The 25,492-nt window shown below is 44.1% G+C and overlaps 2 protein-coding genes across 4 annotated transcripts in view; one reads left to right on the top strand and one right to left on the bottom strand.

Moving 5' to 3' along the window:
* Nucleotides 1-25,492, top strand: part of LOC308310217 (poly [ADP-ribose] polymerase tankyrase-1-like) — a 61,375-nt gene that overhangs the window by 16,901 nt on the left and 18,982 nt on the right. For all 3 annotated transcript variants that reach the window (XR_013963474.1, XM_080756432.1, XM_080756431.1), the window contains 10 exons: nt 5,515-5,551; nt 6,336-6,411; nt 10,012-10,106; nt 11,834-11,900; nt 13,852-14,038; nt 17,030-17,151; nt 17,669-17,760; nt 20,530-20,608; nt 21,902-22,073; nt 23,480-23,559. Coding sequence is in view for 2 of the 3 variants with exons in the window: in XM_080756432.1 (XP_080612558.1) it covers nt 5,515-5,551; nt 6,336-6,411; nt 10,012-10,106; nt 11,834-11,900; nt 13,852-14,038; nt 17,030-17,151; nt 17,669-17,760; nt 20,530-20,608; nt 21,902-22,073; nt 23,480-23,559 (1,007 nt within the window). In the remaining variant the exon portion in view is untranslated. The remainder of the gene's footprint in view (nt 1-5,514; nt 5,552-6,335; nt 6,412-10,011; nt 10,107-11,833; nt 11,901-13,851; nt 14,039-17,029; nt 17,152-17,668; nt 17,761-20,529; nt 20,609-21,901; nt 22,074-23,479; nt 23,560-25,492) is intronic.
* Nucleotides 838-3,420, bottom strand: LOC308309569 (elongation factor 2b-like; the record flags this gene model as incomplete). The annotated part of the gene is made up of 1 exon (XM_080755472.1): nt 838-3,420. The coding sequence occupies one exon, from the start codon at nt 3,418-3,420 to the stop codon at nt 838-840; it is 2,583 nt and encodes an 860-aa protein (XP_080611598.1).

The following is a 25,492-nucleotide window of genomic DNA, read 5'->3' as shown; positions in this document are numbered from 1 at the left end:
TATCACAATTTATTTTTTCATTATCATTTTTATCCCACAATTTTGCAACCCAGTTTTGTCACCCAGTGCCAATTATCTAATGTAATCCTGGGCGCTACACTTCCTCTGCCAACCTGGGGGGGGGGGGGGGGGGCAGCGGAGTGACCTCATGCTTCCTTCTATGCATGAGGAGTCCAAGCTGCTTCTTTTCACTTGACAGGGGGAATTTCCCGGACGTAGCGCGTGGAAGGAACACGTTATTCCGACCAGTTCCTTTCCCCTCCATCAGGCGCCCCGGCTGTCCAGGGGGAGGTAGTTTTAGAGACCAGGATTACTGCATGTTTTTGTGAGGGTACCTAGGGGACACGGGGAGAACATGCAAACTCCACACAGAAGGGCCATTTCGCCAACCACTGTGGCACTGATGACGCGGAGGAGGGAACACGCCCACAGCGTCCCTAGCGGAAATCGAACCCAGGACCTTCTAGCTGTGAGGTGACAGCACTACCGACTGTGCCACCGTGCCCCTATCACAATTTAAAACATCACAGTTAATCATATAGTACCTGAGTATAATTGTGACAGGGAAAAAAAGAATGGAGAAAAGGTCTACTATGTTCCAAAATAAATGTAGAACTGAGAATTCTGCAGCCTGTATAGCCTTTATTTGGGGTTAGGGTTTGGGATAATTTTTTTTATTGATCTTCTTATTCTATTTATTTTTAGTATTATTTGGCTAATTTGGCTACTGTGTTATTTGTGAAATATATTTCTACGTAATAATGCTAAGAGTCTTGTCTCTCAATGTGGAGGTATTTAGGAGGGGAGTGAGGGGGGAAGGAAGTGGGGATGAGCCTTTCACAGCTTGTCCAAGAATTGGTCCAATGCAGGCAAGCCTTCCTTGAGGCCCTTGCGTTTGCGTGTTTCGGCGATGACCAGAGCCGTCTTGGATGTGCTATCCATTGGGTCTCCCGGAAGCACCTGCCAGTGATCAAACGAGCACTGTGGAAAAGCCTGGCCGCCAGTGTTGGAACGCAGGTCAGCTGTGAAACCAAATGACTCATTTACTGGCAGGTGGGCCTTGACAATGAACACAGGTGTATCCTTGATCTTAGACTCTTCAATCACAGTACCACGTTTCCTGTTCAGCACACCATAGATTCCTCCGACCACTCCCTCAGGACACTGGATCTCAACCATGTAAACTGGCTCCATGAGTCTGGGACTAGCTGTGAGCTGGGAGGCCAGCAGTACTCTACGAGCTGTGGGGATGATCTGGCCTCCGCCACGGTGGATGGCATCTGCATGCAGGGTGACATCATGGATGTCGAAGCGAACTGCACGCATGTTCTCTTCACACAGGGCACCCTTCTTGGTAGCCATTTGGAAGCCATTGGTAATACTGTCCTTGATCTCGTTAAGGTACTGCACTCCCTTGGTCACGTCCACTAGAATATTGGGTCCTTTTGTCTCGGGTCCGAAACACCAGATCTTACGAGCCTCATTGACATCCCAGCCGTACGTGTCAGCCAGGTAACGGGCACGAGTCTTTAAATCCTGACTCTCATTGATCATCTCACCCTTGTCAATGTCCTCGGCTAGACCATCAGTCAAAGGACGGGCCCGCATGTACAGACGGTTGTGCTTGTTGGGGGATTTAGACAAGCACGTCTGTGACGACTCCTCAGTGACCGTCTCTCTGTAGGCCACCACAGGGTCGCCTTTCTTGATTGGAATGCCGGCATGGTCCTCCTCGAGGTCTTTAAGGCAGATCTCCAAATGTAGCTCTCCAGCTCCAGCAATGATGTGCTGTCCAGTTGTTTCTTCAATGAAAATCTGTACCATAGGGTCAGACTTGGACAGACGCTTCAGGCCCTCCACCAGCTTAGGCAGGTCAGACACATTCATTGCCTCCACGGCCATCCTCACCACAGGGCTGACACTAAACTTCATCTGCCTCATGTTGTGGGCCTGCTCATAAGTGGTGATGGTCCCAGTCTTGACAAGGAACTTGTCCACACCCACAAGACCTACAAGGTTCCCACATGGTACATCCTGGAGGGTCTCTTGTTTAGAGCCCATCATCAGAATTGTCCTCTGAATTGTTTTGTTGATCTGGAGATCCTCCTTCTGTCCATGAGTGAAGTTTGGTCCCATAATGCGCACCTTCTGGCCACCATGGACCATGCCAGAGAAGACACGTCCTAAAGCATAGAAACCCTTGTCGCCGCTGGGCACCATCTTAGAGATGTAAATCATCAGTGGAGCATTGGGGTCACATTCTTTGATACCCCTACCAACCTCATCATCCTCAGGTCCTTCATAGAGCAGCTCACAACGGTACTTCTGGGCCGTGGCAGGGGAAGGCAAGTGGATAGTGATCATTTGAAGCAGAGCCTCTCCTGCAGGCAGCCAGGTACGCATCACAGCCTTCAGCAGTTGTTTTCCTTCCTTCTCCTTGTCTGCCTTATCCAGCTTGATGTCTAGTTTTTCAATCAGCTTGACTATCTCCTCCTTCTTGAAGTGCATGATGGCATCAAACATCTTGAATATGGGATCCAGGACGAAGAAGACAAACGTACGCTGAAGTTGCTGGCCGTCGGGTCCAGTAGCATTCTTGCTGAACTTATTAGTTGTAGGGTCATAAAACTTATCGCCCCACATCCTCTTCATCATGTCCTCTACCTTCTTGCAATGCTCAGCGGGTGTCGGGGATGCAGTGCCCGCCTTGGCATAAGACTTGGCTACATATATCTCCGCAAATTGCTTGAGGGTGAAGGCCCAGCTATGGAGACCAGAACCAAAGCCAACAGTACCGTTGACTGGGTCAACCATGATCTTACCCATAGGTCCGTCATCCTCTCCATAGGTGGAGATGATGACGTTGACATTCTCAACAATACGTTGGAACGTCTGGTAGAGCTCCTCAGGTTTCAGCTGCAGCTCCAGCAAGGCGCGGTCCATTTTATTCAAAAACAGGACAGGCTTAATGCGCTCACTAATGGCCTGCTGCAGCACCGTCTTGGTCTGCACACAGACACCAGACACACAATCCACAACAACCAGGGCTCCGTCAGTGACCCGGAGAGCGGCAGTCACCTCTGAGGAGAAATCAACGTGCCCAGGGGAATCGACGAGGTTAATCAGGAAACCAGTGCCATTTTTGCGCTGACGGATGAATTCCAGGTCATTGACACTCAACTCATAATATAAAGAGATGGCGGTGGACTTGATGGTGATGCAGCGCTCCTGCTCGTCTTTGCGCGTGTCGGTGAAACGAGTCTCTCCAGCGCGGCCAGAGGAGATGATGCCAGCCATTGACACCAGGGAGTCTGTCAAGGTAGTCTTTCCATGGTCTACATGCGCAATCACAGACATGTTGCGGATATTGTCCTTCTTGTCCATGATTCCACGGATCTGCTCTATTGTAAAGTTCACCATTTTGGCAGATTGGTTTCAAATTCACTCGCTCAGCTTAGACTTTTCTTGTCTCTGTTCTGTCTGTGCGAGTGCTACCGACCTCTGGTCTGCTACTCCTGCCTCCGTCTTCAGCTCTAAAAATCTCAAGTGACATTAAAGTCCTATCTGCAAGACATTATATAGTCTTTTCTGACATCATACACAACGCAAACTGTTGTCATAGCACCCGTTTTAACGCCTGTCTATGTCGAGTTAGACACTATGTTGAGTGGGGGGGAGAGGGAGAAGGGGAGGGAGGGATGAGTGGGTTATGACTGTAGCCTGTGTAGGATGTAGCGGCTTGGGAGGGGGGGGCTCGCAGGCGTGTATTATTGATGATAAAGAATACCCTCAAGGCACAAATCACTTCACACAACACAAGTGTGATTTTTTTGGTCGAAACGTTGCCCAAATATGAACGTTGCTGATGTCACGGTACTGATGTCATAGATGACTGAAGTCATGGACTCGTTGATGGAAAGTAACTCAATACATTTTCTCAAGTACTGTACTACCGTACTAAAATGGGAGACTTTAGCATTTCTGCGACTGCATCGTGCAATCTATCGTCTGAAACCCTGGTGCACCTGGTCGGTGCTTAAGGAAGGAGGGAGTGCCTTGTGCGCGGGGCCTTCCATCCTCTAGCTATATTGTAACTCAGAGGCAGGCAGGCATGCACGCACTGGTACCCCCAAACTTACTACAAACATGGGACAACTCTGCTACTCTGCCACCATAATGTGGAATGCTCTAACATCATCTGTTAAAGGATGTGAATCGCTGGTTTCTTTCACAACTGGCCTGGAAAAAAGTCAGGAAACTACAAGTGGCGTTAGATATTAATTCCCAGTGAGATGAGGGGTCATATACACTACAGTGCATTGCCACCGTGTTTCATTTTTCTCCTCTGTAAGTTGAGCTATTTGTATTTGTTGATGACATTTATTCTTCCATGCATGAGAGGGGGAGAGGTGGTGGAGTTTTGAGGGTCCAATGGAGTTAAGAGGTTTTGTCCAAAGCACTTTTTACTACTTTCCACTGGTTCAATATTTTCTAAACAACACACGGACGTAAAGGGTGTTCAATAGCACTGGATTTATGTCAAAAACCTCCAAAATGGAGTTATGAGGTTTCCTCCCGACAGCAACGATATGCTTCTGCATTTTGTTCACACCAACCAATCAAAATAGTATCAAAGCAGATGGCGTCGTTGTCAATGTGGCTAACCAAACAAACAGTCAACGGGCACTACTGGCATGTAAACAAACACGCTCAAATATTTTCAGATGATGTTTTTTTCATAGAGCTATTTAACACAATCCATGTCACCTGTTGGACAGAAATTGCTGTGCAGTTGCCAGAGATAAGGGACAAATAAAATAATAAATTAGCGTGGGTGCATCCATGCATATCGCGTGCACATCAGATAAAAAAACTAGAATTCGGCCGGCCTCGCTCTAGCGCCATGTTGCCATGCCATGCTGAACTGTAGAGCTCTGTACCATACTGTACTACTGGCCTGCTTACACATGTATTGAAGGAAGCCTGAGCAAATGCTTCCAAGCGACTATGCTTTAGAAACCACCCTGCAATGTACAGAAAAAATAAGCCCAATGTTGCTTATAATAAGCGGACATGGCAACACTGCACCTGATCAGAGAGAGAGAGAGAGAGAGAGAGAGACATTGGTGGGGAACGTATCAGTCGCTCTACTGCTCAGCTACGCTTGTCGCCAAACAATGAACGAGCTGTGGTTGTTGTCGTCGGTGCATCGTCACGGCAACAAGACAGAAAGGGGGGGAACGAATGTCAGAGAAAGGGGAGGAGGGAGCGAGAGAGAATGAAAGAGAGAGATTTTTATTGCAAGACGGAGAAAAAGTCAGACTCCTGCAAGTGTGTGTGTGTGTGTGTGTGTGTGTGTGTGTGTGTGTGTGTGTGTGTGTGTTGCCTGCAAGCTGGTCCCCTCCGCCGTGGTGGCAGTGTGCGTGAGTGTGTGTGCCCGTGCACAGTGTATGTTTATGTGCACGCATGCTGGCCAGCAGTCTTCTGACACCATGATCTTCTCTAACCATGTAGGTGAATACAAGAAAGATGAACTGCTGGAGGCTGCTAGGTGAGTACCCGTCTCCTCTACTGTCATCTCCTCTCCTCTCATTCCCTCTCATCTCCTCTCATTCTCATCTCCTCTCATTCTCTCTCCTCTCATTCCCTCTCATCTCCTCTCCTCTCATTCCCTCTCATCTCCTCTCCTCTCATTCCCTCTCATCTCCTCTCATTCCCTCTCATCTCCTCTCCTCTCATTCCATCTCCTCTCCTCTCATTCCCTCTCATCTCCTCTCCTCTCATTCCATCTCCTCTCCTCTCATTCCCTCTCATCTCCTCTCATTCCATCTCCTCTCATCTCATTCCCTCTCATCTCTCATCCTCTCATCTCTCATCCTCTCATCTCTCATCCTCTCATCTCCTCTCTCCTCTCCTCTCATCTCATCCCCTCTCATCCTCTCATCTCCTCTCATCCTCTCATCTCCTCTCATTCCATCTCATTCCCTCTCATCCTCTCATCCTCTCATCTCTCATCCTCTCATCTCCTCTCTCCTCTCCTCTCCTCTCCTCTCCTCTCCTCTCCTCTCCTCTCCTCTCCTCTCCTCTCCTCTCCTCTCCTCTCCTCTCCTCTCCTCTCATCTCATCTCATCTCATCCTCTCATCTCCTCTCATCCTCTCATCTCTTCCGTTCCTCTCCCCTACCCCCTGCCCCACCAATTTAGACTACGGAATGTTTTCTTCTTGGACATGTGTTTGTGGCACAATGTCAGGTTATTAAATATGTGATTTTGACAGCTGTCCCCTTTTCTTAATGGAATGGCGTTCCACCACTGAATCTTTTTGTGTTTATACAGGAGTGGAAATGAGGAGAAGTTGATGGCGTTGCTGACCCCACTGAATGTCAACTGCCATGCGAGCGATGGCCGCAAGGTAGGAGCACAACACACGAATGCAAACACACACACACACACACACACACACACACACACACACACACACACACACATTTAACATCTTTATTTGTATTCACATTTTACAAGAAATTCTTGAACACAAACAATAGTGGATGCGCAAACTTGAGAAAACTCTACAACAAGTGCTTCAGGATTTAGATCACGGGTACAGAAAGCATCGCCTTCTCCATATATGGCGACTGCCAATTATTGCAGACACTGAACAGAATTTTGCCGATGCCTTAGCTCTCGGCTTGGGCATGCCTGCAATGCCCCTCACGACTGATTTGTGGACATTACCGAGGCTTCCAAATATGAAGTACACACACACACACACACACACACACACACTGGCGTACGGAGTCACAAGGTGATTAGAAAGGAGAGACTCAATTTAAAAAATCACACCCGTGTGAAATGAGGGGCGCTCTCTTAGCGGGCATTTGACATAAGGTGGTCTCTTATTGGCCAAGCGCTCCCACCAACATGTGATTGGTTAGCTGATTTGCTCGTTTACACATGACGTACATTTTCCCTTCAATGTCAATGGTGTTTAATGTTTTGATGTTTAAGTTACGTCATATTTAGCGTAATTCTGATCTTGAGGCGGGCGGGGACAAAAGCTGTTTATAGAAGAGGCTAGCGCCCCTTATAAATATATAAATACAGTAGAAAAGTAGACGCTACGGAGGCTCTATTTTGTGGGGGGGGAGGTGCTTACAGAATGAGTTTGGTCCACAATTATTCATTTATATACAACAAAAAATGTACTCTGCAGGGATTTTTCAGTCAAGGTGACATGATGTGCATGTGTGTGACTTTTCTATAAATCTGTGGTTTAAACAGCACGCACGCATGCGCGTGCGCACACACACACACACACTATGCACACCCACAGTGCAAAAAATGCACGAAGGGCTGTGCTGTTGGGATACACACATACAGTACATACTGTACACCTGACACACACACACACACACACAAACACACACACTGCATATAGGATCATAGATTGTTCTGGTGATGACATTGATGATAGTTACAGACACAATGGAGCGTGACAGAATACTAATGAAGATTTCCCTCTCGATTAGAAATGGAGCCTCTCTCCATCTCTCATTACATCTCTCTCTCTCACTCTCTTTCTCTCTCTCTCTCCCTTTGATTTTAATTAAAAGTGGCAGAGGCAGTTTTCGTGTTTCACTTTTCGTTTTCCTTCTCTGTCTTCAGAGGAGATCTAGTGCACTGTTTCTCAACATAGGGTCTAAGGACCAGTAGGGCTCCAATTTGTCCCTTACAAGTCTGTAACTCTGAGAGTCTAGACATTTTTACTCCCACGATTTTGCAACCCATTTGACCCAGTAATGTAATGTAATCATGGGTGCAAACCTCTGCCAACCAGGGGGAGAGCAACGGATTCACTGACCTCATGTTTGCTTTTATGCATGAGGAGTCCAAGCCGCTTCCTTTCACCTGACAGTGGGGAGTTTCCCCGCTTTGACGTAGCGTGAGCCGTGAGGAATGAGCACGATATTCCAACAAGTGATGGAAGGGAAGTTATTCCCCTCCATCAGGTGCCCTGGCTGGCCAGGGGGAGGCAGTATAGAAACCAGGCTTTTTAGGGTACTAGACTAGGCTTGATTTCAGAAAATGTGCTTATTTAAAGTGCTGAAGGCAAATACCTACTCTAGGGCCACACGGGGAGAACATGCAACACACACACACACACACACACACGCACGCACGCACACACCTGCGCGCGCGCGAGCGCACACACACACACACACACACACACACACACACACACACACACACACACACCCAGGCCAAACAAAACACTTTGCGTTATGAGTTAGGGATCATGTCCCGTTGCCAGGGCAACTACCGCTGACAGCCAGCAGTCACCATTGTCATGGAAACTGTTTGATGGCCTCAAAAAAATAGAGAGAGAGAGAGAGCATATTTGTAAAGCAGGAGGGGAGAGGGCGGCATCTCACTCTGGCCGCGTTCCCGGGGGTTTGGATATCACGGGGATCCCCCCGCACAGTACACTACACTACAATACAGTACAAAACACAGTAGAGTACAGTAACTACAGTATAACAATAAATGCATAGTTGCACCGCTGAATTCACACAGGTGTGATTTTTTTTTCCTTTTTTCTTTTTTACACCTCTAATAAAGATACATTTGGAAAGGGAGTACAGCAGCACCTTTCCAAAACAATGTGTGAAATATCCACAGTCGGTCATGATTTGGGGTGCAATGTCCAGTGCAGGTGTTGGTAAACTCTGCTTTCTTAAGCCCAAGGTCACCACAACAGTCTACCAGAATGTTTGAGAGGACTTCATGATTGATCCATGAAAATCTGCTTGAAAACACTCCAATGATTTGTTATTGAGCCGACAAAAAATCTGCTATTTCTTTTAAATGATCACAAAACGGCGAATTAAACACATAAAACAAATAGCAGGTTTAGCGTAATTACGCAGGGGCAGAACATGGATTAAATACTAGCGTGGTACACAGGTTATGCAGCCAAACTGTTAACCCATTTAGGCCTGACGTCGAAATAAATTAAAAAATGTCTTCTGAAAGAATATATATTCAAAGATTTGTGCCGCATTTTCACGATTAAAAACAAAATAGCAGACCTACTTAGTTAAAACACCAAAGGGGGTTCCCGCCCAAAATGGGTTAATGTGGCATTCAGATTCAAACATTCATGCTCTGCAAAAAGTAAATGGTGCTTTCTTCACAGTATTACATTTTTTTGAAATTCTGTTTTAGAAGATTTTATGAGCTGGAAGCCAAAATTGTGTAAATATAAACAAATAAATACTTGAAATCATTTACGTTGTGTGCACTGAATCTATAATCTATGAAAGTTAAACTTTTTTAATGGAATTATGGAAATAAACCAACCTTTCCATGATATTCTAATTTTTATTGGAAACATGCTGTATATATGAGCAGCACTTTAAAACTACAGTGACCATCAGGATTCAAATTGTACATTTGACCTATTTAGCTGCCAAACTGAAACTGCATTGACTTCTTTACAATGAGTGCAACCGTAGGATAAGCTTACTTTTCTATATAGTCAGCACTACAAACTGCCAATACAAAATAGGGTCAATGCCCACAGTTTAGGTCTAATTAGCTCACAGACCATGCTGTTCCTTTTTCCTGTTTTTGCTGTCCTTTGCACTAACCACTTATAAACCTTATAAACTTTGTTTAATGGTGTCCTTCAGGGTTTTATAGTTTGAATGTGCCTCTTTTTTTCCTTTTACACCAAATCAAAATGATTAATGAACTATTAACAAGAGCTTGTGACTAAATAATAACTGTCATGTTCATGACTTTTTTTTTCCACAGAGAGAAGCTGACTGAAACAAAATTACATTTTATTCAAAACACTGACTAAACAAAATCAAATGTTGCTGTCCAAATCAACTCTGTCTGTCTGTCTGTCTGTCTGTCTGTCTGTCTGTCTGTCTGTCTGTCTGTCTGTCTGTCTGTCTGTCTGTCTGTCTGTCTGTCTGTCTGTCTGTCTGTCTGTCTGTCTCTCCAGTCCACTCCTCTCCACTTGGCAGCAGGCTACAACAGGGTGAGAATAGTTCAGCTGCTTCTCCAGCATGGAGCAGATGTCCATGCCAAGGACAAGGGGTATGTATCTGTACTAGAGTTCTGGCGCGCCAGTCTAAAGCCCAATCCACACCAAAGGTTCGCCATGCAACTTCTTGCAACCAAACGGTGGCGAGGAGTTGCATGGCGACCCATTGGTGTGGTTTGGGCCATCGAATTGAACCAGTTGAATCACTTGGGTCGACGTGCAACAGGACATTTCACTGAAAAACCGTCTCGACACTTTGGTGTGGTTTGGGCAGTTTCCCATACGTCACGGCCTATGAATTGGCTACCTGAACTGCCGCACATTGTGTGCGTGCCATCATGGGCACAAAATTGTGGGCATGGAATTCTGGGAAATGTTATATGGCATGTGTATGTGTATCTGTGTTAGTCCTGGGTGTTCATTTAACCCTGACATTGTCCAAATGGAACCAGGGGCAGGGTGCTGTGTCACCAATGTGACTCATTGTGAGCTTGTATATCTGCTATTTACGACATGGCAACATCAACGTTGCTCCCGCAGGGTTTCTGACCATTTTGACCCAAATGGAGCAATTGGTACTGTATGAAAAGAAAAGAAAACCGTACAAAGTGTGGTCCCATTTGTGGAGGGTCTCCAGGTGGTTGCAAAATGTGTCACTATACATCAGTTTAAACCACTTTAATCCTATTTTCTTCTTCTATTCAAAAATACCCGCTCTGCTACAAGCTCTGCTGTTTTTTAAATATTTAGAAGAAAGAAATCGAAGACATTCCTTAACACAAATCTTTTCTGGGGGTCCCTGATACGAAGTCAGAATGTTGAGATGGGGGTCCACCGGCCCTCGGCAAAGTACATATCAATCTGGGGCCCTTGACATGAAAATGTTTGAGAATAACTGCTGCACAGCCCAGAGTTTATTTCTGACCGCCCACTGCTGCCCGCAGCAACGTTTAAGTGCCATCTGCTCCCGCAGTATTTCCATTGGGACCCAAATACAAACACAGAGAGAGAGAGAGAGAGACGGCCGTTACAACACCATGGACAGTGACATAGTGGGTTGGGCTTACTGCTTGTCAATAGCTTATAAATACATATATTTTCAGTGTTTGGTGGAAACCTTTTAGGCCTATGTACAAAACCCTTCCTTTTTTATTATTATTATTTTTAAACCATTTTTAAATAGTGAAAATAGCAGATTACAAGGAAATAACGGCACATCATCCACTTAGTTCAGATGGAGGTGCGTTGAACAGTAACAAATGAACTAATCATGAAGAAATGTTCTTGAACAAGAATCCCGGAACACATTTTGTTTTAGTTTTGAGATGATCCCTCTCTGAACCTCCTCCTTCATGAGTGTCTAATAATGTAACAATGTTTAATTCCAAAAATGTATAGAGGGTATGTGTGTGACATCATCATCATATCCGGAAGTTATGCGGGAACGCCTACTGAGTAGCAAAATACAACATACTTTCTGGCCTTGACAGCCCATACATGATCCAAACAGAAACTCCTATCTGATTGCATTCAGCGTTGTTAAACGACGTTGAACTCACGTTGCCACTTCATTTGCCACTCACTTTATGCATGCGCATACCCTCTAGAATTCTCAGTCTTAAATGGATCCTTTGGTTCCCTTTGTACATTCTCAGTACAGAGTTGTACAAGTACATTATCTGTACGTTTGTCAGGATGAAATGGCCCTCCCCTGTCTGTATATTATGTTGTGGGACTGAAACTAAAACATATTATTGTTGTATTGTTTGTGTGTTGTCAGAGGCCTGGTGCCGCTGCATAACGCATGTTCCTATGGGCACTATGAAGTCACTGAGCTGCTACTGAAGGTAACGCACGCACGCACAGAGACACACAGACACACGCGGCGAGCGCATACATGCGCACACACGCACACATAGAGAGACACACATGCACGCGCGCGCGCGCGCACACACACACACACACACACATCCACACACATTTTTGTTTTTTGCTATACTGTATACTATAGCAAGTAGCAACATATGTTTTTTCTGATTTAGAACAGTGGTTCTTAAAAATAGCAGATCTAGAAGCTCACAGCGTGTCACTTCGTGCCGCATTGCGTGCCACACTGCATGCTTGTACATCTGCTATTCTAACTTTTTTGTTGCCACTAGGTGGCAGCTAAGCCTTGCCAGGGCTATTTTGCTATATTTGGTCATTTTCATTTCCACTTACCTGGCTTTGAGGCCGCCATTGTAATGATCGGCTTGCATTAGCTCACGCTGTTTACCTTAAGCCAGAAACGTTAACATGTCGGGAGCGATGCGGTACAAAATCACAAATCACATCCGAACCTCGGATGGATCATGAAAACCTCAGACAACGCTTGTAGTTTCAGAGTTATGAGGCATTGAAAATCCTACTTTGACTGGATGTAAATGTGTGCATAAATCCTTGTGCTGGAGGCGTTGCCTAGCAACCGGACCAATGTTAAAAGTGAACATATTTAGTGTAAAGCTTTAGGTACGAACATGTTCATAGCTGGCAGATAACGTCCCATATGGGGTGGGGGGGGGGGGGGGGTTACGAATATGTTCATACTTAACAGTAAAATAGTTAAATCTGTTTCTGTGTTTGAAAATATTTAAATCATTTCTTGGCACAAAACATTTTCAGCTGGGTGGGTGTCTGAGCGGCCAAACACATCATTTTGGGTGATATTTGCGCTATGAGCTTGTATATCTGCTATTTTTCAATAGCTAAAGCATAACATGATGCTAACACCGAAATGGGTTCCCGGTCAGAATGGGTTAATAAATATACATGTATTTCATTTATCGTAATCCAGTCGAGACAAAAGGATGGAAATGAAACGACGGCGACGTCGATTTCACGTCACGTCGCGCAGCCCTAAAACAGTGATCCCCAAAGTGGGGTCCGGGGACTCCTAGTGGTCCTTGAGGGAGTTCCAGGGGGTCCCCATGGGGTCCGGGGACTCCTAGTGGTCCTTGAGGGAGTTCCAGGGGGTCCCCATGGGGTCCGGGGACTCCTAGTGGTCCTTGAGGGAGTTCCAGGGGGTCCCCATGGGGTCCGGGGACTCCTAGTGGTCCTCGAGGGAGTTCCAGGGGGTCCCCATGGGGTCCGGGGACTCCTAGTGGTCCTCGAGGGAGTTCCAGGGGGTCCCCATGGGGTCCGGGGACTCCTAGTGGTCCTTGAGGGAGTTCCAGGGGGTCCCCATGGGGTCCGGGGGCTCCTAGTGGTCCTTGAGGGAGTTCCAGGGGGTCCCCATGGGGTCCGGGGACTCCTAGTGGTCCCTGAGGGAGTTCCAGGGGGTCCCCATGGGGTCCGGGGGCTCCTAGTGGTCCTTGAGGGAGTTCCAGGGGGTCCCCATGGGGTCCGGGGACTCCTAGTGGTCCTTGAGGGAGTTCCAGGGGGTCCCCAGCTAAATGATAGGTAGGAACCAAATGGGCCCTTTATAGCTCTGTAACTCATAGAGTGTACAAATGTGTACACTATCAGAGTTAAATTAACTTTGATTTTACAATTAACATTGGGGTCCCAGAGATATAAATGCCATTAAATAGGGGGCCGTAGCCTAATTTAGGTCAACTGAAATGAAAATGTTTGAGAATCACTGCTAGAGCCGTATAATTCCTCTCTTATGAGGTCCTTTGCATTTATTTCCAGATTGGGGGGGGGGGGGGGGGTCCTCAGACTAATGAGTATCATTTTGGGGGTCCTTGACATGAAAACGTTTGGGAACCACTGCCCTAAAACCCTTGTCGTCGTGGTTGTTGGTTTTCTCCCCTCCAGCACGGTGCGTGTGTGAATGCCATGGACCTGTGGCAGTTCACCCCGCTGCACGAGGCGGCGTCTAAGAACCGCGTGGAGGTGTGCTCGTTGCTGCTGGGCCACGGAGCCGACCCCGGCCTGCTCAACTGTCACAGCAAGAGCTCCGTGGACATGGCCCCCACGCCGGAGCTCAAGGAGAGACTCACATGTGAGACGCACACACACACACACACACACACACACACACACACACACACACATACTGTATGTTTGAATTACTATACCTAAAAAATAGGCAATCTCGGCTGTTGTCGGTGCACGATACGGTCTGGAAACTAAGTATAAATCAGGCGTAACTCGACCCACAAAAATGTAATGCCAAATCCTAATTCTAACCGCTAACTCCCAAACCGTTTTTAAAACAACATTTTCAGACCAGGACATTTTTCATCACATTTCATTTTACTCAATTTATACTGTCTTAGTGGGTACATTTGGCCCTCACAAATATAGAAATACAATTGTAATACAGTTACACACACACACACACACACACACACGCTCAAACACACGTTGCATTGGACATTCTGCATAATGTACTTTCACTCAAGTATACATTTTGTATTCCGGACTTTTACTCGAGTATATCTTCATTGCAGTACTGATACTTTTACTTAAGTAATGAATACTTTTTTCCACCACTGCCCTTCCCGCCCCACAGGAGTCGTGCCCCCCCTCTCACCCCCCCGGCCTGCAGGAGTCGTGCCCCCCCTCTCACCCCCCCGGCCTGCAGGAGTCGTGCCCCCCCTCTCACCCCCCCGGCCTGCAGGAGTCGTGCCCCCCCCCCCCCCCCCCCCCCGCCCTGCGCGCAACTAAGTATAAATCAGGCTGCATGTCGATGCTTTCAGGGTGATTCATTGGCACGCGTTGAAGCTTCTATTCCTGTGTTGTTGATTGATATGGTTTTGCGTGCATGGCTGCATCTCTGCATCAGATTGTGGGACTCGTATACCCGGGTGCTGTATGGGAATCTCTTTTAATCTCCCCAACATAACATCGCTGTCGGCAGGAAACCTTGTATGTCCAAAACCATTACTTTTCAGGAAATGAAATAATAACCTTTGTTCCGAAGGATCCATTGTAGTAATTTAGTCACTTGTAAATCCGCTGTGTTTGGTACTTTTGCGCGAAGAAGTCGGGTATCAATTTACTGAAAACAGAAAAGGTTGGAATTATGGAGATGCAAGGTTTCTGCCCGACAGTGACGATAAACAACCTTGGTAATGGAGAAAAGAAGTGGTGGCCATTATCTTGTGCCATCATTCCAGACCCCATTCATTTCTGAAAATATTCTATTATTTAAGCCTAGAATCAAACCATCCAGGATCCTAGTGAATCATGACCATAAAACATTTGATTATGTGGGACATTTTTAAAACGGCAAAACAAAGGGTATTTGCTATTTATTATTTATAGTATATCATATAATTAAATATATTATTAAATATATATTTGTATTATTATTTTATTTTTTTACAGAATCAAATGTTTTATGGTCATGATTCACTAGGATCATGGATACACGTAAAATAATTGATGTCTATGGGAAAAATGAATGGGGTCTGGAATGATGGCACCAGAAAATGTCCGCCACTGCTATGCCCTATAGCGACTGAATTTAAATCGGAGTGGGATTCACTCAGTTGATATTGAATGACCTTTATTCACTTTTGGTGTAATTACAATGAATCATGGGGGATATTGCGACGGGATCAGCTGAACATCAGAGTCAAAGCGGGATATAATTAAATTCACGCTATCAGCGGTGCCACGTTTGATTACGCGTGCGTCACTCGGAAAAGAAAAAAAAGCAGACAAGATAAGTGGCTTGTCTTCCCCTCCTCTGGGAAGCTCTCTACGATGCCTTTGAACATTACGTCGCTGTCGGGTGTAAACCTTGTACGGAAAAAATATTTGTTCAGTTTTAATATTATTTTTAACTAATAACGAAAATAGTTGATGTACAAGGCATCGCTAAACTGTTTCACTACGAAGTATTTACACAATGCTTTTGTGCAACACTCTTGTATGCTGAAATATGGCATTATGTTACAGGGAGAAAAAAACTATTTTAAATATTGAGATACAAGGTTTCTGCTCGACAGCAATGATGAGTTATTTTGCAACCACACACATTTTTCTTTATAGTCTCCGTTTCAAAGCTGATGAAAACGTGCACGCGCGTGTGCACACACACACACACACACACACACACACACACACACACACACACACACAGTGATTTAGTCATTCCCATCCAATTGAATCTGAATGTTGGGGTGTGTTGAATATCTTAGGACTCAAAAGCAGAACTCAGAACCAGGTTAACAAGAAAAGGCCTTAATCCAAAAAATGCAAACTAATTAGGGCTGTAGGTTTGGCTGGTTGGCAGGTAGGCAGGCAGGCAGGCGTTGAGGTACTGGGGGCACAATCAGGGACACGAGGAGTTAGGAATATGCTGATAACAAGCAAAAAAAGCAGAGCATGAGGCACAGTATCTTTACCGGTTGGCAACTGACCAAACTGGCAAGGGCTGGAGTGAAGAGCCAGGGCTTTTATCTGCTGGGCTGAACCCCAGGTGAGCAGACAGCTCCACAACATGATGGGGAATTGGAAGGTCAGGCCCGGGCAGACATTCACACGCCCACACGCCAGACCAGATAACACTGAATGGAAGATTCTGAATTGTTTGTTGACCTGCAGTTTAACAGCCTGACAGTTTTGTTTTGTTTTTATTACTCCGGGGCTTCTTCATTTCTTCGTAAATGAATGCCCTATACCTACATCATCATACAAGAGTGTCACACAGACGCAGTGAAAATAGCAGCTCTACAAGCTTACGCCTTGTGATGTTTATCCTGCATCCTGCGTGAATTCTCTCTCCTGATTGGATCAAATTGGTATCCCAGCATGAAAATGTTTCCGTTCCTTAAAGAGACGGAGAGACATGGAGACTCCTGTTACTGAACAAACACAATGATTACTGTCAGAATATAAAGCTACTTTTAACTTATCCCACCTATAACTGTGTGTGTGTGTGTGTGTGTGTGTGTGTGTGTGTGTGTGTGTGTGTGTGTGTGTGTGTGTGTGTGTGTGTGTGTGTGTGTGTGTGTGTGTGCGCGTGCGTGCGTGTGTGTAGATGAGTTTAAAGGACACTCGTTGCTTCAGGCTGCTCGGGAGGCAGACATGGCCAAGGCCAAGAAGTCGTTGGGCCTGGAGATTATCAACTTCAAACATCCTCACACACATGAGACTGCACTGGTGAGACATTTCTTTTTTTTTTAAACGTTGATTTTTCTTTACAACATAGTAATTTCAAAGCAATTATTCACATATTTATTTCCCCCCACACCCACATGGCAGCACAAACACTAAACAAAATCTGCAAAGAAACATCAGGAAATGAAAAGCAAATGAACTAAAAACAAAAAAAAACACATACAGTTAAACAAACAAATGCACAATGTCCACTGGTGAGACTTATTCACAACACACACACACGCGCGGTTCATAAGGGCGTATTGAACCGTGTATGCCGCACCGTACAGTTCGGTTTTAAACGGTAAACCACTGCAACCCTAATATTCACAATAAACACTCATTCACAATGCAAACACACATATATTATACAGAGAGGTTTGACCGTGGTATTATGCTAATAATGAATTGAACTGTCAGATGATGAATGATTCTGTTTGACTAACATTTGCACAGTGGTAACAACGTGTCATGAACACAACAGTAATGGTATTATTAACTGTACGTGTGTGTTTGTTAGCACTGTGCGGTTTCGTCCCCTCACCCGAAGAGGAAGCAGGTGACAGAGCTGTTACTAAGAAAAGGTGCCAACGTCAATGAGAAGAACAAAGAGTAAGTATCCATTTAGATTCCGTTAGGACCTGAGGCCGATTCTACAACAGTTTTCTGAAAAAACATATTGCTATACCATACCATACCATACCATACCATATGTATTTGGCCATCTCAGAATATTTTGTTCTAGGGACCCAGCAAATATGAATCATTAAAAATGTTCGATTTAATTATTTGCTCAGATTTTCATGGTTTTTGAATAGCCTATAAGTATAAAATATGGCTGAAGTGGTTAAAAGATTGCGATGCAAATTTATGTAAAATTACACGGATGCTTTCCCGGTTTTAATGGGTTAATTACTGAACTACACTGTAAATAAAATAGTATGTGCATTAGACACTACATTTAACATGTACAGTGGACATTTCACGATTGTTTAATATTTGTACATTATTGTTAACTTATTATTACCATATAACATGTTAGACTTTGTCCAGACTCGGGCGATCAAGATCTGACTGTTGTGATTGTATCTTTTGTCCAAGACTGATACTGTACATCTTTTACAGTGGCGCACATTTACCTAGGGCCCATTTTTGTGTCAGCCAAAGTCATTCTAGGACACTTTCTTTTCTTTTTGAGGACCAGCTTTTAACCCATTCTGACCTGAGATCAGATTCATACAAGGTTTCCACTGGACACACATTGGTCTGATCAACCCATTCTGACCTGAGATCAGATTCTAAAAAATGTCAGTCGTTCTTCGATTTTTCAAAAATAGCAGACCTACAAGCTCGTATCGCGCCACTCGGTGGCGCGATATGAGCTTGTAGATCTGCTATTTTTCAATAGCTAAAGCATAACATGATGCCAACACCAAAATGGGTGCCCGGTCAGAATGGGTTAATGTGTGTGCGCAAACACACTTTGTCCTACACAAACATTAAATGCCATTGACAATGAATGGACAATTTTGAGTGAACACAAACATTGCGCAACACAAACATTCAAGACGAAGGTGAGGATGCGAATTTTGATTGGCCGTAATGAGATGATGTAGTATGAGTATGAGGATGTACGATGATAAGAGCACCCCTCACTTCACACGGGTGTGATTTTACATCACGCTGCAGTTAATACAACTAATCAATTTAATCCATTATGAAAAAATATTGATAATCAATTCTATTATTACTACTGTATTTTGGAAGGGGGAAATGGAAATGTTCTTTATTTCAAAATAGCGAAGAGTAGCAGATCGACGATGATCTGTGATTTTGTGCGATATTGTTGTACGATGACGTTTTAAGTACAGTAGGTTGCATCCCTAGTATTGTACGTCTGCAGATATACAGTATGCCACCGCACCACTCGGAACCATTCATAATCACTGGTCACTTCCAACTCTTCCTCTTTCCTTCCTCTCTGTTTTGCAGCTCAGACATCAATAACGCAAAACGACCCTGTGCATTTGAAACCATAACTGTATCCCAGACCACTTAAAATGCCAGTCACACGCACATGAATGCGTCCCTGAAATACATAATTACCAGCATTCCACCCACGGCCATTCCGCTGTGTTCTCATTTAATTTCGGACTTTGAAAAAAAGGCATCGGAATCCTCGAGGTTGTTGCACTTAAATGCAGTCCTTTAGTATTCATGTATCTCTGTAAAGATGTATATATTCACTGTGATCCCTGGCCCCTAGCAAACAACAACATAAAACACAACCGATTTGACTCTCCTGAAAACGTAACAATGAAAGGCTGATTATTCCTTATATAATCAGTCAGTTAAAAAAGTATCTACTATGTATTTAAATATAATGAATGTGGTTCATTTAGACCAGTGGTTCTCAACGTGGGGGGTTCCAAATGGACCCTTTGCTGGTCTGTAACAATGAGACTGTACAAATGGTCTGTAACAATGAGACTGTACAAATGGTCTGTAACAATGAGACTGTACAAATGGTCTGTAACAATGAGACTGTACAAATGGTCTGTAACAATAAGACTGTACAAATGGTCTGTAACAATGAGACTGTACAAATGGTCTGTAACAATGAGACTGTACAAATGGTCTGTAACAATGAGACTGTACAAATGGTCTGTAACAATGAGACTGTACAAATGGTCTGTAACAATGAGACTGTACAAATGGTCTGTAACAATGAGACTGTACAAATGGTCTGTAACAATGAGACTGTACAAATGGTCTGTAACAATGAGACTGTACAAATGGTCTGTAACAATGAGACTGTACAAATGGTCTGTAACAATGAGACTGTACAAATGCAACGCCTTCATTTGGTGTGTAAACTCTCAGAGTTTACAAAGTCATACAGCTTATGAAAATGGAAAAAGGTTGAGAACCACTGATTTGGAGCGTTCAATGATGGTGACATAAGGCAATAAAGTACAAAATAATGGTCTGTCTTCGCAAGTGATTAGAGCCCAAACAGACAAATATGCATTGGTTTACAGAATGATTGTTTACTGTATCCGTATCACCTGTCGTGTGCTATTAAGTGTTCTCTTAAATATTACTTTGCTATTTTCTACCGCTGAAATATGTAATGTCTCGCATACCTTTAATTTTTCATTCTGAGTTGGAACCCCTTTTGGTGTTTTAACAAAGCATTATGTTATACTTTAGCTATTGAAATATAGCCTACGAGCTTGTAGGTATTTTTGAAAAATCGTAAAAATGCGGCACAAATCTTTGAATGTATATTCTTTCAGAAGACTTTTTTTTTTATTTCGACGTCAGGCCTAAATGGGCTAATATCTTTCTCTCTCTCTCTCTCTCTCTCTCTCTCTCTAGTTTCATGACTCCCCTCCATGTCGCGGCTGAGAGGTCTCACAATGACATCATGGACGTACTGCAGAAAAACGGGGCGAAGGTAAACAAAGCGACTCTTTTCAATCCACTCGTCTGTTGGCACAGTTTCTGCCCGTCTCCATCCATTAGCCCCTCATCCGTCTGCCGATGGCTCCATGGATAGATCCATCCATCCATCTCTAAATGCCAATTAATTAGATTTTCATGTCCTTGACTCCATTCGTACCTCCTTCCAATGGCCTTCATTATGTCTTCTTCAACATGCTTCAGGCCAAAGACCCCTTATAGCTGAGCGAGAGAGTTGAAGCAGGGACCTCTACTACATATTGTATGAAACTGTGTTTCTCATAGATTTCATAGATGGCTACAGCACTATCACATCAGTGTTGTGTGCCTTTATGTTGTTTGTTTTCTTTTCTATGAACTAGAAGCTCCACCGGCCTTTGTGGCCTGTAGAATGATGTTACCATGCTTTTGATGTGTTGCTTTTTGATGACGTTGCATAGAGGGGTCCTAATGGTCAAAAAAAAAGAAGTGGCTGAAATGTGCCTGAATGATGCGTTTTATATTTAATGTACAATTTACAATATGTGAAGACATTGAGGGCAGGATAATAAGCCTAGATCATAGACAGAGAAGTGTTGAAGAGTCTGTGGCAAGTTTGGAAGCAAGTGGAGTGCTGGTCAGCCCGTGATGAGCTGACGCACACAGCGACGTTGCCTCTCTGATTCTGGTAGTGGGGTATGTTTCTTGGTAAACTTAAACGGTGGCATAGTCGGTAGTGCTGTCGCCTCACAGCTGGCCAGCCAGGGGGAGGATAACATGTTCAGAATAACGTGTTCCTTCCACACGCTACGTCCGTCCTGGAAAACTCCCCCCTGCCAGGTGAAAAGAAGCGGCTTGGACTCCTCATGCATATAAGGAAGCATGAATGAGGTCATTCCGCTCCCCCCCCCAGGTTGGCAGAGGAAGTATAGTGGCCACGATTACATTAGATAATTGGGTGAAAAAAAGGGTTGCAAAATCATGGGGAAAACAATTGGCCCACTACTTGGTCTACTACTGGGTCTTCTCTACACAAAATCTATTCTATAAGCCCTGTTTTTAAGACCAAATCGGTGGTGTATATAACTAATGTAACTAATCTATCATTTAGGATAATCAATCACTTTTTAGGTGTGTGTGTGTGTGTGTGTGTGTGTGTGTGTGTGTGTGTGTGTGTGTGTGTGTGTGTGTGTGTGTGTGTGTGTGTGTGTGTGTGTGTGTGTGTGTGTGTGTGTGTGTGTGTGTGTGTGTGTGTGTGTGTGTGTGTGTGTGTGTGTGTGTGTGTGCGCGCGCGTGTGCGCGCGTGTAGGTGAATGCGGTGGACACACTGGGCCAGACAGCGCTGCATCGCGCTGCATTGGCGGGACACCTCCAGACCGTGCGGCTGTTGCTAGGATACGGGGCAGATGCCACGCTGGTGTCGCTACAGGGCTTCACCGCTGCTCAGATGGGCAACGAAGCTGTGAAGCAAATACTCAATGGTGCGGACATGTGTGTGTGGGTTATGATGCCATCAGCCAATGTGCCATTCTTGTTCACAAATTGTGTTCTGTGTGTCCAGGGATGAACCAGATATCCCATTACTGGGACACTTAGTCGCGCACCTTTGATGTAGTTGGGACAGTGAAAGATTGGCGCTTTCAAGACGCGTATATTGTTCTCGTTTGGACAGGATTTCGTTTTCTACTTTTCTTTCTTCATTTTACGGAGGACAACAATATTCGTTTAGAAAAATATCCATACACGTGTACCCCAGGCCTCATTAGTTTGGAACACAGTTGGTATATGGCGCTATCTGAAGATGACCGTATGGTATTTAATAGAATAAATAACTCTGGCCCAGGGGGATAGCGGCATATAGCGGCAGTGATGTCAGACTTTGGTTCTCTATTATGGTATCAGTATATTACTTTTTCTCTACATTTTTTGAGTTTCCAATTCTTTTTTTTACCCCCTTTTCCTCGCCAATTTAGTCGTTATTCCAGTTGATTCCTCCCCCCACACGCGTTGCAACACAGCAGACAATAATGTGTTACATGTCTTCTGTTATTTTCCAGAAGTGATTACTTTACAAAAGGTCTCAATTGTTCATAAATAATGTTTGTAATGAGCTGGTCCAGCCGGCTCCATTCACTGACATGTATTCATTGCACTTCCGGTGTGAGTTTACTTTGGCTTCCATGAAAGTGTTCATGAAAGTGTCATGGCACAGCCCAGTCACGTGACCACTTCTGTTCCTTATCAGAGCTTCCTTGGTTTGTGAGATAACTCCCATTGCCTTTAGATAACTAATGTCAATGGGAAATCGAGTGGCAAGTGACTTTTTTTTTAGTTTAATGTCGTTTAACGTTGGTTAATGCAATCTTCTGTTTGGATGTATGGGCTATCAAGGCCACTCCGTCAGTAGGCATTCCTGCATAACTTCCAGGTTTGATGATGATGCTCTCTATAGTCCGGGAGCTGTGGGGGTGAACATGGTTTTATCAGTAAATGTTTTTTTCTCCAACTGATTTTTGTAGCTTGGGGTCACTTTTTTAGAATTCAAGAGGGTGCTCTGTGATTTGTCCCCCACTTTTTTGAGTGGTGCAACCACTCCCTTACGGAGCTGTGTGTGGCTGGGTGGCTGGCTGGGTTTGACCCGCAAATTTGTTTTAATAATGGAAAATGCCAGTGAAGCGCTTGGACAAAGGACAACAGGAATTATGGCTTCTCGGCACGCGGACAGGTCAATAGGTCATGTTCGCCAGTTAATCATCGAACCACAGAAAATGTCAAAATAATTTAAAAACTAATATCTAAAAGCTCATATTTCTATTTCTATTTATTCATACCATTTATAAAGCATGTATGTTGCTTATGTATTCTAACATTCCCCTCCTCTGTGCAGAGAATGTTCCTGCAAGAAATTCAGACATGGACTACAGACTTCTAGAGGCAGCTAAAGCTGGAGACTTGGACACTGTCAAGGTAATATATGTCTCAATTCACCTTAAAGGCAATTTTGTTTTATTTTGTTATATGTGGGTGCGTGGGTGGTGCTGGCAGAAAGTAGATTGGGTTGAAGTGGTAATTTTGTTTTATTGCGTTAGTTTGTGGGGGCTGCTGACAGAATGTTGAAGTGTGCTGGGTTAGAGTGCGTAAGAGCTCCCCCAGACATTGGAGTGGTGGAAAGTAGGCTAATTAAGTACATTTACTTAAGTATTGTACTTAAGTATGATTTGGAGGTATTTGTACTGTACTTGAGTATTTCCAAATTCCCAATACTTTTACCTCTACTCCACTGCATACCAGATCCAAATATTGTACTTTTACTCCACTACATTTATTTTGCAGCCTTAGTTACTTTGTAGATTTGGATTATTATTACAAAACATACATTCAAAACTTAGCCCTATATATTTTTTCATATATTTTATCCATTTGAAAATAGCCGATCTACAAGCTCACAATGCGATCTGCAATTTAAAACGATTTTTATACACTTGAAATGAGACACTCTTACTTTCTACTTTTGTAGTACATTTTGATACCAATACGTTTGTACTCTTACTCAAGTCAATTTCTACATTGCACAAGTAAAAAAATAAATTTAGTACTTTTCCCACCACTGCCAGACATGTGACTGTGAGGTCTATGGCAGAAAGTCTATCTTCAGTCAAAATGTTCTCTCCATCAAAGGTTGTCAATACTGGAATGAGCTCCCTGTCACACTAAGGCCGCACACCTTTCGATCTAGCATACAACATTGATGCATGCTAGATGTATACAAAGGGTGTGATACATCTTGCTCCAATGCATTTCCAATGGAAGTCACATGGTTTGACACAACATTTGTGTTGTACGGCTTTCAGCTGTGTTTCGACTGCCCCCCACCCCTTCATACAACACAAATGTTGTGTCAAACCATGTGACTCCCATTGGAAATGCATTGCGAGCTTGCATCAGCTCTACATCTCATACAAAGAGCATACATCACATCAGTCTGTTGTAAAGGTGTGAGTGAGGCCTAACGGAGATCCCCACCTTCATAGCTTTTAAAGGACAATTGAAACAATGTTAAAGAACAACCATAGTCTTGTGATCACATATGACTCTCAGTCCACAATTAGAGTTGGCCTACCCTAGTAATTCGTTTTCTTTTTCTTACTCTTCTGAATTTCTTATTTTCCCCTTTTCCGTGTTTGAAATGTATCATGTTTTTGTATGCTGTATGCTGTCCACTGTTATGTCAGTATTGTTTAGTGTTAACTGTCTGGGGACTACGGATGGCAATTAGCATCCCTGTCAAAACCCAAAAGTGTATTTGCGCTACATTTATATGTAATGTTCATTAATATGCTCTGTCCCGTCGAAATAAACAAATAAAGTAAAGTAAACATACACATTAACTGACCCACTGTCAGTGGTTGGTTTAATGATGAATGTTTTCAGGTTCAGCTAGAGTTCATCGTCGTTTCTCTTATACACACACACAGCACCAGTTTCTCTGGGATTTCTGATAGTGCTGGATTCCCCCCCCCCCTTCCTAAGTGTGTGACGTTCTACAGTACACGTTCTTCAAAAATCGTTAAATGAGCGCTCAGGAATTCTATAGTGTAGCTGTCTAATCACAGGCCGATTAGCGATTAGACCCGGGAGACCAGGTGATTGTATGTGATTAGCCACTCCATTGGATAGAAAGCCTGGTACAAGGAGTATCCTGTGTTTAACTGGGGTTTGAAAACCTTGACCCAAGCTACAGTGATGGTTGAACATTCAAAGAAATCACAGACGTTGTGTGACGCAACAAGTGACTCATTGTAAGCATGTAGATCTGATTTTATTGATTAACCTTTCTTTCTTTTTTTGACGATTATGCAAATGAATTGCCGAGTACTGGTTCTTATATGTCTGTCAGCAA

This window comes from Protomyctophum bolini (genome assembly GCF_963924005.1).
Source record: "Protomyctophum bolini genome assembly, chromosome: 22".
NCBI lineage: Eukaryota > Metazoa > Chordata > Actinopteri > Myctophiformes > Myctophidae > Protomyctophum > Protomyctophum bolini.
Note: the sequence above shows the minus strand (reverse complement) of the source record. Positions and strands in the feature narration are given on the sequence as shown.